General features: G+C 38.0%; 3 protein-coding genes across 8 annotated transcripts in view; 2 read left to right on the top strand and 1 right to left on the bottom strand.

Annotated features, from left to right (window-relative positions):
• The window catches only part of LOC124167569 (protein jagged-1b), a 508,514-nt gene extending 502,836 nt beyond the window's left edge, over nucleotides 1-5,678 (top strand). The window contains exons 14-19 of the mRNA XM_046545538.1: nucleotides 150-377; nucleotides 1,509-1,859; nucleotides 2,768-2,973; nucleotides 3,432-3,791; nucleotides 3,908-4,049; nucleotides 4,260-5,678. Of these exons, the coding sequence (XP_046401494.1) occupies nucleotides 150-377; nucleotides 1,509-1,859; nucleotides 2,768-2,973; nucleotides 3,432-3,791; nucleotides 3,908-4,049; nucleotides 4,260-5,083 (2,111 nt within the window). The 3' untranslated portion in view covers nucleotides 5,084-5,678. The remainder of the gene's footprint in view (nucleotides 1-149; nucleotides 378-1,508; nucleotides 1,860-2,767; nucleotides 2,974-3,431; nucleotides 3,792-3,907; nucleotides 4,050-4,259) is intronic.
• A 1,162-nt stretch (nucleotides 5,679-6,840) lies between these two features.
• LOC124167571 (serine palmitoyltransferase small subunit A) lies at nucleotides 6,841-8,039 on the bottom strand. Its single transcript, XM_046545543.1, has 2 exons — nucleotides 7,746-8,039; nucleotides 6,841-7,637 (listed from the first exon to the last, which is right to left on the bottom strand). Exons 1-2 carry the CDS (start codon nucleotides 7,843-7,845, stop codon nucleotides 7,495-7,497), a joined length of 243 nt encoding a protein of 80 aa, XP_046401499.1. The 5' UTR covers nucleotides 7,846-8,039; the 3' UTR covers nucleotides 6,841-7,494.
• Nucleotides 8,040-8,085: 46 nt separating this feature from the next.
• Nucleotides 8,086-17,010, top strand: part of LOC124167570 (leucine-rich repeat-containing protein 74B-like) — a 39,246-nt gene continuing 30,321 nt past the window's right edge. For 5 of the 6 annotated variants that reach the window (XR_006866721.1, XR_006866720.1, XM_046545541.1 and 2 more), the window contains exons 1-3: nucleotides 8,086-8,309; nucleotides 8,405-8,857; nucleotides 16,111-16,232. Coding sequence is in view for 4 of the 6 variants with exons in the window: in XM_046545541.1 (XP_046401497.1) it covers nucleotides 8,413-8,857; nucleotides 16,111-16,232 (567 nt within the window). In the remaining 2 variants the exon portion in view is untranslated. The other variant, XM_046545540.1, reaches the window with a different exon arrangement.

Raw genomic sequence — 17,010 nt, 5'->3', positions numbered from 1 at the left:
TGTGTCTAGCTAGAATCCAGCTATGAATTTGAATGGCATTATCATTTTCATGGAGTTATATTGATGTATTAAATACTTGTCCTCCTGTAATTACTAAAATTATAGCTGTGTCTTGAACTATTTGTCTCACAATGATTTTTCTTTTTCAGACAAAAATGAATGTGAGCCAAATCCCTGCCGCAACAATGGCACATGCATTGATGGGATAGCAGACTTTGTTTGTTCTTGCCGGGATGGTTGGAAAGGAAAAACATGTAACTTGAAGGATAGTCACTGTGATCGCAGCACTTGCCGCAATGGAGGCACTTGTCAAGATTTGGGCGACACATATGTGTGTCGCTGTACTGAAGACTGGGAGGGCACAACATGTCACATTGGTAAGTAAAGATAGGTACTCCTTTCTCACTTAATTCCTTAACTCACTCATTTCACATGCTTTTGAAGAATTTAGTCTCTTTTTCTCAGCATTGGAGTGAAATAGTCTCTCTTACAATTATGTTCGTATATCCTTCATCATACCAATTTAGGGAGAGATTTTTACTCAGCTCTGGTCAAGGTCCTCAATATATAGCAATGTCCTCTCATGAGATAGTGAGACTATTTTATGGTAAAGATATGATTTTTTCCACAATCAAAATAGTTATATAATGGTGTTTTTTAATTAAACGATATGTCACTAGAGAAGTTTCTGAATCAATAATCAATTATGATGGATACGAGTGTAGGGTAGTCTCATGCAACTATTTGTGTGGGGAACTGTATTTCTATTGGCATGCCTGCACCTATTACTGTACCATCCAAAAATTGTTAACAGGGATTCAAGAAATTATTCAGCCAAAAAGCCAGGCATAAGCTCTTTTCTTATCTCATTACTGTCCTAACTATATGTATCTCAGTGTTATTTTTTCCCTTCTGTAGTCTGTCAGTTCATTTTATAGTTCTCTTTAAACCTTCCCAAATTACTGTCTCCTTTTATTGACATAGATTGAGATGCATGAAATTGAATTGGGTAGTTTATGCGGTAGAAGCTGATGCTAATCAATTACTCACTTTGAATGCATTCAGTACAATGGATGGAGGAAAAGTCAAGTTTTTTTTAGTCCTAAGACAACGTCTATTTTTTCTGTGCTACTATAAAGTTACTTTATCAATGAATTCAAATTTTAGCCTGTATTTTATGATAAACAGCACTTCATCATCATGAAAGAAATGCCAGAACCACAAATATGCATAAATTGCCTGCAATCATCAGAGTTCAGTAATTGAACATCCAATGCTATTAACATATCCTACATGTTTATTCCATTATAAATTTTTAATTACTGTCCATTAATTTATCTCACATTTTTCTGATTGGGAGGATGATAAGTCCTCGTAAGATGCTAAAAGTCATTCAAGTGATTTTTAATTTTGACTAATATTCATACGTGCTAATCTCAACTCAGAAGGTTATGGTGTGATGAGTGTGAAGTTTTGTATACTTTACATCACTTTTGTTTACCTTTCAGCTAAAACGCATGCATGTAAATCTGATCCATGCTTGAATGGAGCCACATGTGTCAACACCGGTGGAGGTGATCAATATTCATGCATTTGCAAGGAGGGCTTTGAAGGCAGTCACTGTGAGCAGAATGTAGATGACTGCAATCCGGCCCCCTGCTTCAATGGAGGTCGGTGCGTGGATGGGGTCAATTGGTTCCTCTGTGAATGTGCCCGAGGTTTCACTGGCCCAGACTGCCGAATAAACATCAATGAATGTGCCGCCAATCCCTGTGGTGCCGGCGGGACGTGCCTGGATGGCATTGGGGAGTTTCAGTGCATCTGTCCAACCGGTCTCAAAGGAGCGAGGTGTGAGGAAGGTATGTTGTGTAGGAAATAGCAGAAAAAAGGAATTTACTAGTAGGAAGTCAAGAGAGTTAAATAGATCATAAATTTTAAAGGATATTGAATTCGCCACCACAATGCTAGCGATGCGATTGGAGGGCAAATTACGCTTGGGGCTGGAGGGGAGGTGATATTCCTTCACAGCCTTGGTTGCTGAAAAAAAGAGCATATGTATTAGAATTTCCCTAGTCTCATTCCTAAAAGCGATATATGTACCATCATAAAGGAAAGCGAATGTCTAAAAGAGCAATTTCCGTAGTGCAAATTTTGTTGGGATACTTTTTCTCTAATAATACATACTTATCATCCTGCTTAACATCACAGTAATTGATAACTAGGTACCTGAAATTCAAAAATTCTAATCTAAATCCAAACTGAATAAATGACCATTTCACTTCCTAACCCCATGAGTTGCTGCATTCTTCAGAATGACTATTTTTCCATAAATTTTTCCAATGAAGATCCATATTTACATGATAATTTAGGCCTATCAAGGCCTCTTAAATGATAAGCATGTTGAATAGTCATGAACATCTATGATCTGAGTGGTGAAAAACCCACCCAGGCATGATTCCAGCCAGTTACCTGTGGTACCGCAGACCAAGACTTAAAGCCTTATTGCCCCAAGGCCAGTAAGAAGTTTACAAAAGAATTAAATGAAATAATGTCATCTAATATTTTGAAAATTTTAATGCAATTATGAAATATTAATTTCCTCTCTTCTGCAAAGAAACTTTAAAATGAGAGATAAAAATGTAAACTATATACATACATATGTGCATGAAATGCTCTTGATTTTGAATAAAAAATGTTACCTAAATCGTGCATGATTAAATATGTGCAAATGAGTAAATTCATGAAGTTTCTTATTATCTCTTTACAGTTGACGGAGCTAGCATCAACAATAAAGCTTGTTACAAGTCAGGCAAATATTATTTACACAACCAAACTTGGAATGATGGTTGCAACCAGTGCACTTGTCACTATTCCAAAGTTCAGTGCAGCAACGTTTGGTGCGGAATGGGAAACTGCTTGGGACAATCCAATCCAAACGAAATGGACAACTCTGTCACTTGTCAACCAAATGAGGTGAGCAGTTTGTTTCAGAGGGTCAAATGTTACTGCCTAAAGGATGTCTATATATTTCCCATAAATTTCATCAAATTTTGAAGCCCACATTGAAGAACTTCGACTTATGAGCCAGGAAAGCATCAAATATTACATTTTTTTACAATTTCTCAGATTTCTGCTCGTATGTTCACCATCAAGAGATTATTTATTTTTGTATTTCTGGGCAAACAATCTGAAAATATGTTTCTCTGATTTATTGAAAAATATGTGGGAAATAGAAGAGCCATACTATTTGTGGTAATGTGAATACACCGAAAAGTGTCATCACTTTATTTCCTCTGGGGAAAATTTTCTTGTTGTAAAAATTAGTTATCATTATCATATAGTTCAATAAAAAATAATAATGCACCTCAAGCCGAGAGGGAAAAATAGCAAGCCGTTGAGTTAATGTTGCTTCAATATTTCCAATTCCTCAGGTGTGCGTTCCCACGCCCCAGGAGTCTTGTTTGTCGCCTGGATGCATGCCGTGGGGAGAGTGCAGGGCCGTCGAGAGTGGGCGCAGAGTCGGTCCCCCAGTGGTGCCTGCACCATCCACGTGCTGGCCCAACCAAGCGCAGTTGAGCAACACGTGCTCCAGACTGGGTCTTCTCTTCGATCGATCAAAGCTGCAGCCTGGTCTCTCCGTCGAGGGACTATGCTCTCAGCTGAGGCAAATTGTAGCCCATCATCAAAGCATCATGCGGTCCTCTTATGAGGATCAATTCTTCGAAAATAAGAAACTGGTTATCCTATGTGACCTCAAAGCAGGTTATAATGACACAGTGGAAGTTACAGTGGTAAGTTTTATTTTTATCAATAAAATGAGGTTGATGTATTTCCATACATATGTTTAATGCTTCCATTCAATGGTATTTGCTGTGGTGATTAATAACTCGAATATTTAATGTTTCAGTCATCAGAGGATGGCCAGGCTGTTTCTAAATGGATTAAAATTCTTGGAGAGTACATAAGCAGAAAACAAACTAATGTCACTGCATTGACTGCTATTGTTGAGGTGAAACTAGAAACGGCTTTGATTAGTGAGGAGAAACAAGGTAAGGGTGTTCATGACTTGTATCTATTATTGATACATGAAAAGAAAACATATAATTTTAATTATCTGCAGTAATTGTTTTAAGTAATCATATGCTTATGATAAAATTTATCGTATTTAAAGGTAAAAGCCATTTTTCTGTAGATGTAGAAAAAATAAGAAATTTTTTCCATAAGAACGATTATTCACGATTCCATTCTTCACATTTTAGGTAATGGTTACCTCATTGCTCTCATCTGCATAATCCTGGCAATAATATTACTTGTCATTGGAGCCATCCTCTTCTATTGGCGGCAGAGGAGGTGCACTGTCTTGGAGGATACGTCCCGGGGCATTGACGATGGCACAGATTTGGAGAAATCAAATAACCTCCAGAATGAGGAGAATCTGAGGCGATACACAAACCCCCTCAAAGTGTCCACAGCATCCACAGAGGAAGGATCTGGAGGGAGCGGCAACCTTAGCGGAGGCGGTCGTTTGAGTATCCGAGGGATGGGCGGAGGGAGCAATTCTGTCGTCATGACAGGGGGCTCTGAGCACATAGGCCTCGGGGCTGGCTCCAGTCTGGGAGGGACGACGGGTGTGGTTGGTGGCAGCGGGGCAGTCTCCGTGGGAAGCAGTGTGAGCCCGTCCTATGGCACCGTCCATACCAATCCAAAGCCTTTGGAAGTGCAGGAACTGGTGGGCATTGCGGCGAGTGGATCGGGAGTTCGACCTGGTAGTCTGGGCCTCAACACGAGGGACAGTATGCGGGTCGTCTCTCCCCAGTCGCCTCAGAAAATGAGCGGGGGAGATTCGACCGAAATGATGGAGATCATCTCGGAGGCAGCAGCTGTATCAGCTGAAACCCCCTCCCAGGGCATCTCAAGTCAGATATTCAAGGCTCAGAGCCCTGACGTGAGAAAAAACACCCTTCCTCCCGTGGGAGACAGTGCGTCGCACAAAGACTTTGCCAAGCACATGAACTTGAAATCCCTTCCCCTGCAAAGGACACCACATCAAGACAGGGGTGATGTGCTCACGGTTATTGTATGAGGTTCACACCATCACCTTTAATTAAATTGATGGTGAAAGTGTTGATAATTACAGTGTTTCTGAGGTTAAACTAAATTCCCAATTTATGCTGAAGACTAGTGCAACGAGAGGGATACAAAAGTAGCTCGGTGTTCTTCAAATGATATTTTCTAGTGTGTTGGGAAAAGTGCAATGTTGGTCTCCTTTCAAGCACAAAAACTTAAACTTTTGTGTTCAAACACCATCTTGTAGCTCGAAAGTTGGCTCCTGAAAGTGAATTACTCAGTACTTTATATTTTGTCAACGATGGACAGGTAGTTCTATGCTAGCTGACGCTGAAATCGTAATTAGAGGTCTATAGGAGTTTCAGTTGTTATTTTGACGAGCATTGAGATCTCAGAGATATACTGTTTGGTGCTATTGGCATTCTAGAATTTGGAAAAGAAGAAATGCTAAATTGTGATATTGGGTGCAAGTGAATTGCATCTTTACTTTTAAATGAAGTTCAGCGTTAGAGTGAGACGTTGTTCACAACATCTAAATAAGTAAACAAGACTGTTTTTTTAGAGAGAAGCTGGATATACTTACCTTTTTCTTACTTTTAATACGTGCCACAGACTGATAAAAAAACTGCGTAATTTCTGAATGTTACTGTGCTTTCAGTTGGTAAAGCATACGCCAAACAAAGTGTACATAAATTCTTTATATTTATTTTGTTCCTATCACAGAGATTGTGTTTTTTGTGAGATGAAAATAGTTGTGAGTTAGTCTTGGATGTATTTTAAATTTTAAAGTTGTAAAATAGTGTGTGTGCAAAAGATATATTTTACTAAGAGAATTTCTCAGCTTTTAAATCATGACATGTCATACACCAAGTGTATATATGTAAATATTGTTTCTTGAGCTAGCAGTGAATGTATATGGAAATTTTAATTTATACTTGGGCATTTGGGGTGAAGACACCACAAAGCTTATTTTTTAAGAGCTTTTTTATTGACAGAAATTTATATCAATTGTATGAGAAAGCATTTCAAATAGCAACATTTAAAAAAATATTGGGTGATTCTAGTTTAAACACTGATACCTTATTATTTCCATGACATATTTTCTTTGACTAACTTGGGAAACCAGAAAGCATGGAAAACACCCAAATCTAACCACTGATTAACCAGAAAATTGACCCAATTTAAACAAATCATTTTATGCATCCCCCGATAGATATGCCCAAATTTTTTGCAGCAAACTTGGAAAGTTTCTTTCCATTCCAATGACTAAAATGGAGTGATAAAAGATGATTGAAAGGATGACGTCAAGAGCTGCCTCGGGGGTTAACCTGAGGCTGCATGTCATGCAGTTCACCTCTACTATGCTAAGTGACAACGTGATAACACTCTTGCCGGAAGTAACATTTACTTACTCAAACTTTTCAGCAGTATTGTACACTTGTTTGTTGCACCGTATTCAGTTGCATTTTTTTTCCTATTTTTCCAAGTGCTTTCAATATATCTTGCCAGGTATGTTCGTGCTAATAATTACTGTGAAATATATACTTCTGTCATGGTATCTATGTAGGGTTTTCAGTGCATTTGATTCTTCAAAGTGATTAAAGCGTGTGCCTCACCACCCTTAGTGCATGTCACATCTCTGGACTATGTTGCAAAGAACTATGCAAATTTTCTAGTGAATGTATCACATGTTCATGTAAATAAAATTATATTGTAAGTCACATTTTGGAATGGTTTCCCAGAGTAAATTTTATATTAATGCAAACAAACAAATTTGGCAGTAAATAAATTTATTCAGTTGGCCCAAAGTTGTGGTGCATATAACACTGTTAATAATTGAAATGAGTGTCTAGCATGAACATCATGTAAAAAGAAGTAAAACAGCTTATCATTGTAATCACTTTACTATTGTGTAAGATATGCTTGTGATTGTGGGAAAAATAAAAACAATGTTGACATGAAATAAATACTATTTGAGTTATTTTGTACAACTCTTGGAAGGAATCTTTAGAGTCAAATTCATTGGAACAGCCACAGAGGACGAATTAGATCAGGCTGCATGCTATTATTAGTGGCAATCAATGTCAGCCTTAGCAATAAAAAATATAAATGCAGATATCACACTTGATTAACACAGCAAAAAAAGTAAAAATATGCACTTCAGTCTTCTCTTCAAACGACATGTTCTTCCAGCTTTCACTAAACATTAATTGCATTAGCACATACGTCACTAACCACCAAAATAACAGCAGATAATGCACACACTAAGCTTGTACCAATTACAAGCCATAAAAGCACTACCAATAAACGCTTACAAAAATATATGTGCCCAAAGGTTACAACAGTAGAGGTTATTATAAACTATATCATATATACGAATAAGGTCTCTTAAGAACAATTATTTTCTCACAGCAGTCTAACAAATCACTACGACGGGTTGTCCCGGTGGAAGTCATTCCCTATTTCTGTCTTGAATATATCTACATATTGCAACAGAGACATAGTGTAGTGTGGTAAGTACACATAAGAGGAGTAAGTAACTAGCGCAAGGATGAACAAAATCATACTATCTAATATTTCATTAAGGAAAATAGGATTCTATTTAAAAAAACCTGGAAGTTAGAACTTACACTAAAATAGCACTATCATAAGGAAACTCAAATTATTTTAAAGGATACTCATCAGCTGCTTCTCCCATGGTTCAAACATGTGGATGCAAGTGATCAACTCATAGCGAAAGTACCAGTAATTCAACCACTTCCTCAATTTCTGAAACATTTTACATTGGCTTATTCCGAAAGCAATACCACTCTTTGAGCTGCTCGCTGGAGGATACTCCACCGGTTATGTACTCCGAGTTCACTTAACAACTCACACCACGGGGACCCACTTCAATATTTTAAAGGAAAATACGATATAAACAGAACAGGCAGCCAGCAGAATGACGCAAACAAAAGATAATAACAAGAAACAAGTGACGATATCTGTCATGCAATCAGCCACCGTTGCGATAGCGCCACTGCATATGGGAATTACGAATGGGGTAAATGACCCAGGTTATGTATGCACTCAGAAAAACGTTATTATATGGTATTTTTAAATTTATTATGGCTTTTCAAATTGATTATTCCTGAAATTCGTGGCTCAAAAGATAGGTTCTACGTAAATGAGTTATTTTCCACGTAAGTGTTGCTATGTTAGGTTGCTGTCAACTCGTTCTAGAGTGGAGAGGAGCCTGTGATGTAGGTATTATGTCTTCTCAGACCTTACCCTGGGGCATCCATTCACCGGCAAATTACCTATAAGTTTACTGTATAATGTTGAAACTACACTTCAGGATTAAATATGATGGAGGAGGATCAGGAAAGTCCCAATGGAGTCGTGGAAAGCGAGGATGGGAACACGCTAGATTCTGAAGGTGTTGAAAAATCGACCTCCATGGAGCAGACTAGCGTGGATAAAGTTTCTGAAACTTCGCACAATAGCGATTCTGCGGAATTGATTGTAAGTCCGGAAGGTTCGGCTGAGAAATCGCCAACCGTGAGTCAGACGACGGACATAAATGTTGACAATTCCGAGACTCAACTTCAGGACGAATCGCTTGAATTCATAGAAGGAAGCGAGAGAGACGATGCTGCTCCATCCATAAGTGCTGATAACAATATTTCCGCTCATGAGGAATCAAAGGAAGCGGTCGAGGAGGGATCTCCTTATTATATTATACCCGATGATCCTCAGTTCCCTGTCATTCATGACCCTGGATTAAGTACGATCTTCTCAAAATATGAAGGTATAATTTAATAAAAATAGTTTTAATCCTTATAACTATATCTTAGCTTGGATCGTTTATTGACGAATGCTAAATTACGTAGTCAATATATTTATTGACGCGCCTAAGTATGTTTAGGAATCTAGGCTGGAAGTAGTTGAACTGCAGGCTGTTTCATACCTTTCCCAATTTGCTACGTATGTACTCGTTGGCGTAAATGTTCATGCATAAAATCTCATTAGTTCATGTAGCGAACCTCTTTTTTTAATCATGGTTGTCACCTATATTTTAGGAAAGATAAAAGTTCTAGCCAAAAAATTTATGGGAACAATGAGTCACAAAATTTTTAAGCCTGCTCATACCCATTCTTTTTCATCTCACCCCCACCATTTTACCTCATGCTTGCATCTTGGTTGCCTCCAGTCTTTTCCCATCCTTGATCAGCGTTCACATTTCCACGGCATGAGCACACCCAGATAGACTACTCTCCTGCTGTTTCTTTTCATTCGTACATAATGATCCCCTCATCAGTCCTCATGTATTCAAAATTGCCTCTTGTGATAGCACTTTGTCATCCTCCTATCCTATCTCCTTTGTCCAACCAGTTTTCCTCATAAATACTTCCCAAATTTGCCTATGATTCTTTACAAAGCTGTGTGATATACTTAGGTCTTCTTGTGATTAATCCTCTTATTTTACTGTTTGCTCTTATTACAGAAACCAGCCTCAATGATTTCAAATGTCAGTCCCTAAACCTTAACCCCCACATCTAATTATTTGTCCCTCTCCCTCCCTATAACTTCTGAAACTTTATTTGCTTAGGTGAACAGCCTCATCTTGTGCCTCGGCCTATTCGTGTACAACCTGATTTTGCAATAGCTACCCTCACACTAGAGGTGGGAATTTCGATAATTCAATTCATGTGATTTGGTTCATGCCTAGGAATTACTCGTTTGAATTGTTGAAAAAGAACCAAATTAACTTAATGAGCCTTGAGATGAAAATGAACAATGGCGATCAAAATGAACGTTGCGAACCGAATGGTTGCATGATCCAAAAAAATATTACGCGAAATTAATCCATCAAAGAATGTGCTTTGTATTGCTGCCGGTGATGTGGATGGTGAATCACAATTTCAGAAATAGCTCATAGTTTTGAGTTGCAATTTTAAGTTTATTTGGTAGAGAAAAATATAGAATTGTTACTAATACAATAGTTAAAATTTCTAATGCTTCACATCAATTATTAATGCCCAAATTTTCCTGTAATATTATTTTTAACCCTTCTTTATGTCATATCATCCTTGAACATTTCCAATGGTATTATTATTTTTTAACTATTGATTTATGTTTACTAATGCAAGTATTTACAGACAATGGCATGTGTATAAAATTAGAAGGATGAATCTTTGAATCTTCTTCAAGCCATGTGCAACTTATTGAATAGTTGTTTCCAAAACTGATAGTACTGTGAGAACAGGCAGGTCAAAGTGTGATTTTCCATGATGCTACACATGGTATCACTGATGCCTTTTTTAGTTCCCCCAAAATAGGTAGTTATTCATTTATTGAATACAAAGAGTATGTGGGCATCAGCAATTTACTCATAGGCATAGAAGGCATTGGGTGTACGCCCAGTTTAATGAATGGCTTCATTGAACAGCACACCTAAAACACACCACTTTCTACCATCACACACTTTTAACCCCATCTATCAGAAGGAGAAATAATATCAAGGGAGAATTTAGTGAAGCTCAGGATTTAATTGGGCTCAGTATGGGTATATTGAGCTTTTAGTGCTAAAGTTTCTGCATTCTATGGGATTCTTATTTTTTGGCTGCAAAGCAAACCACTCAATAGGGTGGTTTCCTATTATTTTTTATTGCCTAAATCCAAAGATTATTACTCCTGGAGTGCACTTTTCACGCTCTTAGATTTTCGAATGACGATATCTATTTTTCGCGATTAAATGAAATTAGTGAAAAATTTCAAGCGCGCGAAAACCCGACGGCTAAGTAGGAATGATGGGAAAAGTCTGTGTGATGTATTTCTTGTTCCAGCTGTCGGCGTGTGAGGTGACCTTGGGGCGAGGCTTGAGCACTGATACGACGCAGGCTGCTAGCAGGTAGCTGAGTACCCTGCTAGCAGGTAGCACTTGGCTTAAATAAGGATTATTATTCCCCTATCAAACGAAGGAAACTTTCCGAACTTAGGTATTTTTAATGTGTGATTATTATGAGATGTTTTCCTGAGCTCTGTGCCTCAGGCATGCATTGGTAATCTCAGACGATGTATAACTCCTATCTACTTGTATAGAAACTAATTCCCTGTCACGTGGAGTGGAATCGCATGGGTGCCAATCCGGTCTTTTTCAAATGAGGTTTAAATTGATGGTGGCCATTCATCTAAACTGGATTTGTAAAACCAAATAATTTGTAGATTATGAATACACTAATGGTGGGTAAGGAATCGCAATCAATGCATTTCGTTTTCTTTGAATAAGGAAAGTACCCTATTGTCACGAAATCATCCAGCGTAGACCGTCCCCTCATACACTGAGAAATGATTTTGAATAGAAATCTCCTCCTGAGCCAAAGGGCGTTTTCATATGCAGAAGACCTAACGTAGGGTATAGCTGGCACGGGTTTTTCTACACAAACGACCGAATGTCGGCTATAGCTGGCACGGGGGAAAGGTGCAATGCTGGCTGGTGGCACTGGTGGCTTTGGTTGGATGTATTCAGGCCCTGTCGGAGACCCAGCTTAGGGAGGCCTTAGGGCCACTCCTCGGCAATTTAGCCTGACTCCCACACTCATTTGTGATCCTCCTCACTGCTGGAGTCTGTTGTTAATGGATTATATTGTCAATGATTCTTGCAAAGAAATATTTTGTTGCATGCTCCCATTTTTCCAAACTTTGAAATGGATTCTTTGTTTTGTCCTGCGCATAAGCAATTTTTAAATGAAATTTTAGTGTTACTATTAACATGCATCTTGAGTCTTAGCACCTTTGTAGCCTTAGTACATCTGGATTTAGAGTCTTAATAATGCTAAAAATCCCTTTAACCTTCTAGCTGTGTGGGTGCATGATTTTAGCTACCAGCCTGTGCAAGAGAAAATCAATAAATATTTTTCCCTCTGGCCTGGCCGTGTGTCTTCCAAGGATTGAACCTTTATAATCCGAGGCAACCATTCTTCCTTTCTTACCAACAGATGGGCCTAAATTTGGGCACTTGTCAGAGGAATATTAACCGTGTGGAGCGGGAAGGAAACAAACAAAACAGGCAGTATGATAAGAAATTCCCAGAGGCACTCCCTGGCGTGAGGGATGGCTGGGCAGAGTTAAGCTGCAACCCTACAGTGAGGGAAATGCACTTATGCTCTACCTGGGTAGAAATCAAAATCTTGGGACTCCCGTAGGTAGTCAAGCAATGGTCAAACATTTAAAAACGTTTTTCCCGGAGTCAGGGTTCAGAACGTAGAAAAACGTTCCCATGGTCTAAGGGTTAAGATTCCACAGTGCTTCAAAAAATTTTAGTTATGCTTAGAGAAGAGTTACTCTTATTCTTACCTGAAAATCAAAAGCACTATTTGGTTTAAGAAATTGGTTTGGTTTGGTAATGCAAAAAATTGAATAAATTAAATGTGGACTTGTGCTAAGATAGAGTTGGAGGGCAATGGCTGGGTTTGATTTGGGTCCCTAATCGGAGGGACAAGAATAGCAGGGCAACTCCACCCCAAAAAATAGGTATCTCCGTACGGAGAGGTTTAAAATATTCTTATGCTACTTGTAGCACGGAAAATATTTTCCTCTCACAGGCGCCAGCAGGAAAGTCATTCCCATGTCAATGGAGGAAGGGAAAATTGCTTGGGTGAAGGAATAATAGAGACCATTTCAACTTTTATTTGTGTGTTCTGATTTCTGGGATACTTGACTGAATATGTAACCTGTGCGAGCTGTTCAACCTTTTCTAAACACTATTTAAATGAACAAATTTTTTTATTTTACTTGGAATAAATCATCAAATGTGAGTTTCTACCCCATAATTTATATTTATTTCAAAATAAATGATTGTTTACCCTTCATCATAGGAATGACTTCCCTCTAAGGGATCATTGAGAAATTTATAAAAGGGATAATGTTAGGAAAAAAAAATTTCTGCAAATTAAGCTGCCAAAAGGCAAGGTGAACTGATGCTACACGCAGCAAGACAATTTATTTGGTGTGCGGGTTGCCTACACTAAACATTTGATCATCATTACTTACACATTGCAAAATCATAACATTCTTAAGATAAACTTTTAACTTCGTAGATATAATGCTGTAAGTGATATTCATCATTTCCAAATGGACTTGGTTGCGGTGATTCCTTCTCCACAGCCGTGGTCTCCATCTTCAGCCTAAATTTTCGCAAAATTTTAAACGATAGTGCTCGGACGGCAGTGGTTCGTATCAGCCGACTTTTGAAAAATTACGAATCTGAGACCCTATGTAGGTGGACAGCTTTCCAGCACGGTGCTTTGACCCCGGATAAAGTTATTTTTCTGTCCACTTTAATACACAGGACATCCTTGAGCTAGTAAGTGTACAAAAGAAAGCTTTTCCTCATACAAGCTATTCAGTTGCGCCTTTGTTTTTATCGAATTACTGCATCTCCCTCATCTTGTTAATTACCGCTTTCTTTTACATTTACCAGTTCGGATAGGGTTTTGATATTGATAGCGCTTCCCGTATTTTTTTCCGAATTTCAGTAACCCCGTATTTTGCCCTTTATTTGGATGGTAATGTAACTTGTTTTTTCTTACCAGACGCTAACTTATCGATATGTCAGCCGCAAGACATGCAGGTTTCTCCCCCAGTTCCTCGCGGATTGGGGAAGTTTTACGGTGGCACATATCGAACACATAAATCGACATTATCAATATACATTTTCCTTCGAGTGACTTGAGCAACATATTCTTTGTACATTATTTTTTTATGACTGAGGGACCGAATGCTGGAGAAAATTTTGGCAAATCTTTATTTTCCATTATTTTACGTATTACATCGCGATAGCATGGAGGTAAATGACCCCTTCGCCGTTTCGAGTGCGTGATTCTCGTTATATAGAGGCATATGCCTTAGCAAATTTTAATACTTTATTGGAGAAAGCAAGTCGTTCTATTTATTTCCATGGATTTGACTATGAATTAAAGAAATTTCGGTCAATTTTGCAACTGACTTTTTCATCTGGAGAGAGTTCCGAGGTGCGCGATAGTTTCTACTCTACTCTACCTAAGCCAGTCTCGGCTGTGGGCGCGTGAAGACCTTCACACGCCAAGTTGTTGCAGCCTGCAGTTGTCTGCGGCCAAGTTTTTGCTTATTTTGTCCGCATTGTTATCGCACTGCACCAATCAGCTTAAGCATAAGAAGCTGTTTTAATTTTTGACTCAAATGACGCGATTTTTAACGTGAAATGGCATAAAAATCACGATTCCGTTTAATTTGCTTAATTCACGTTATTTAGCGTTTTTCGAGAAATACAATCTAAATCAATTCAATGATTATGGAAACAGTGAAAGAAAATTTGAAAAATCAAACAAAGAAAATATCGTGATAAGATTAAAAGAAAATAGTTATGAAAAATGATGGTAGTAATGAACCTCTATGTTTGGCTACAAAGATACAATCAGTGGGTCCAAGTTGATGACCAATCGCTGAAAGGGGAAATAGAGTATGATGGTAATTTTGGGTCATCGGCTGTTGACTTACATTTTTTATTCCATGGGCTGTATCCATAGAGATATTGTGTATCCACCAGCCCACTATCTTTTTCCTTCTCTTCTTTTCATCATTCGATATTAGATCTTGCCATTACTGCTGCACCTTTGGCAAAAAAAAGATAATGAGATGATTCCCAAAATACTGAATTCCAGTATTTGATACTGTTCAGAAAATATAGTTAACATATTCATATATGAGGTTTCAAGTATAAATGGACCACTTCTGGACAAATGCTGATGCTCCGAAAAAGGATTGAGGAAATGGGTTTCATGGGGTTGGACATGGTGAAAGAATATTTGTAGTATACTTTGGAGTGCTTCATCCTGTCAAGTGGTGGGTGTTGTTTTTCATTACTATGTGATACCTATCCATAGAGAGGAGTTGCATTGAATGGGTTAGTGCTCTTACACCAATTTTTTTGTCAGACCCATCCATCTTCTGCAGTTGTTCCTGCTCCCCGGGTGATTCAGTGTAATTATTTGATTAATTTATTTAACCTTGATCAACTGTAGTACTTCCTGCATCCCATCTCATGAACCACTGAGACCACTGTCTGAGGGAGCCATCTGGGGTGCACCACCCAGGCCTGGTGGCTGTTCTTCTGTTTTGCAACAGTCTGTTCTACTCTGCTTTCTAAAAGGTTGGCTGATGCGGAGACTCATGTAGTTGTTCAGCTTGTCACAACTTATTTACTGCTTTCCTCAGTTTCTTGAATTTTAGGTGGCATTTTTTTTATCACTTACTCATGGTTACTGTTGATACCTGGCCTAGGGTAGAAGAAAAACATAGCTGTGAATCAGCGTGGACCCTAAAAATACTCAGCTACAGAGATCTGTGAAATTGAGTTGCTTACAACAGATTCTAAGTGCAGTTCCTGATCGAACTGACTTAACCATCAACTGTTAATTAAATAGTCAAAGCCAATCATGATCATAATCTCAAGAAGGGATTATGATTAATCGGCTGGCTGGTGATAAAATTAATGTGTGTGCTATAGAGTTCTAGATTTGAGCTTTGACCTCTGCAATGTTTTTTCTTCTTGAGTCCCTACAGAATCATTGTAAAATTCCCAATTATGTATAAGTGAAGCTGTAATTACAAAGAGTTGATGACCCCTGAAAGAGTTTCATAGTCTGGTGATTTAAATCCAGATCTATTGGTGTCTTACAGTAAAGCAATCCTCTTATGTAGTTTCTTATAGAAGTCATGTGCATATTAAATTATTGCATGACTATTTTTTATCAACTCTAGATTTTTCATCATCATTGCTGTGAGACAAAAAAGAAATTTTCACTTCAGGATATTTATCGATATGATAACTGTTCCATACTTGCCTACAATACTTTGATAGATATTTTTCTTCAATTTATCTATAAAAAATTCTAACCAAAGGCCTTCACTTTATCCAAGTGCTTCATTAAGCCATGCCATTACTAATCTTTGCATAACAGGACTAAAGAGCAGAGCAACAGTCTGATATTTATTGGCATTTTTAACCCTCCAATTCAATAGCCCTGAAGCAGAAGCCTCCTCAAAGCGATGAAGAAAAGTACCTAGAGATTTGTAAAATTAGTGGAGTTGCTCCTATTGAGTCATTCTACAAGTCTCTCGCCAAGGAAGATATTGATTTATCGGTTAGTTCTAATTATATAGGATTTAAGTTTCTCTTTCTCCCTCTTACAGTTACTTTTTCTGAGAAAAGGTATTGATGCATTTTGTGGTCAGATGATATATTTTAATTCATAGGAGTGTTTAGATAGGTCCAGATAAAATAGACTGAAAATTGTTCAGACAAAAAAGTACAAACATTATAACGCTACCAAAAGTACTCTTCCACACTATAAAAAGCAATCATTTGAATACAGATGCTGCAGGAATGATTTGAAATGCATAGGGATATTGTAAAATTTTATCTATGCAATTCTGCAACCTGACAAAGAGTTATATAACATGTCATTATTATTTGGCATGAGGCAATTTTCATGTGAAAAATTTTAACAGATACACATTATCCCATTCAAAAAATGTGCACTGCGACTGTACTAAAGCTGCACTGTGGCTGTGCTAAAGGGACTGTACTGTGACTCTACTTAGACTGCACTTAAATTTAGACATCACAGTGCAGTTATAGCACAGTCACAGTGCAGTTGCCATAGCATAGTCACAGTGCAGCCACAGCACAGTTTGTACTATAATACTCTTTCCTTGAATCAATAATTGACAGCCTAGATGTAGCTATTGCATTCCCTGGAGATCTTATTGAAAACAAGAAGCAGAATTAAATCAAGATAGGCCAATTAATAAAGGGAAATGTATAAATTAATAAAGGGAAGGGTATGTAGTTGCAAAGATGGTGACTAGTGAGCTTTGACACACTCAATGCGGATGACTTGAATTCAAGGCATCGGTCCC

This window comes from Ischnura elegans, chromosome 11 (assembly GCF_921293095.1).
Source record: "Ischnura elegans chromosome 11, ioIscEleg1.1, whole genome shotgun sequence".
Classification (NCBI taxonomy): Eukaryota; Metazoa; Arthropoda; class Insecta; order Odonata; family Coenagrionidae; genus Ischnura; species Ischnura elegans.
Note: the sequence above shows the minus strand (reverse complement) of the source record. Positions and strands in the feature narration are given on the sequence as shown.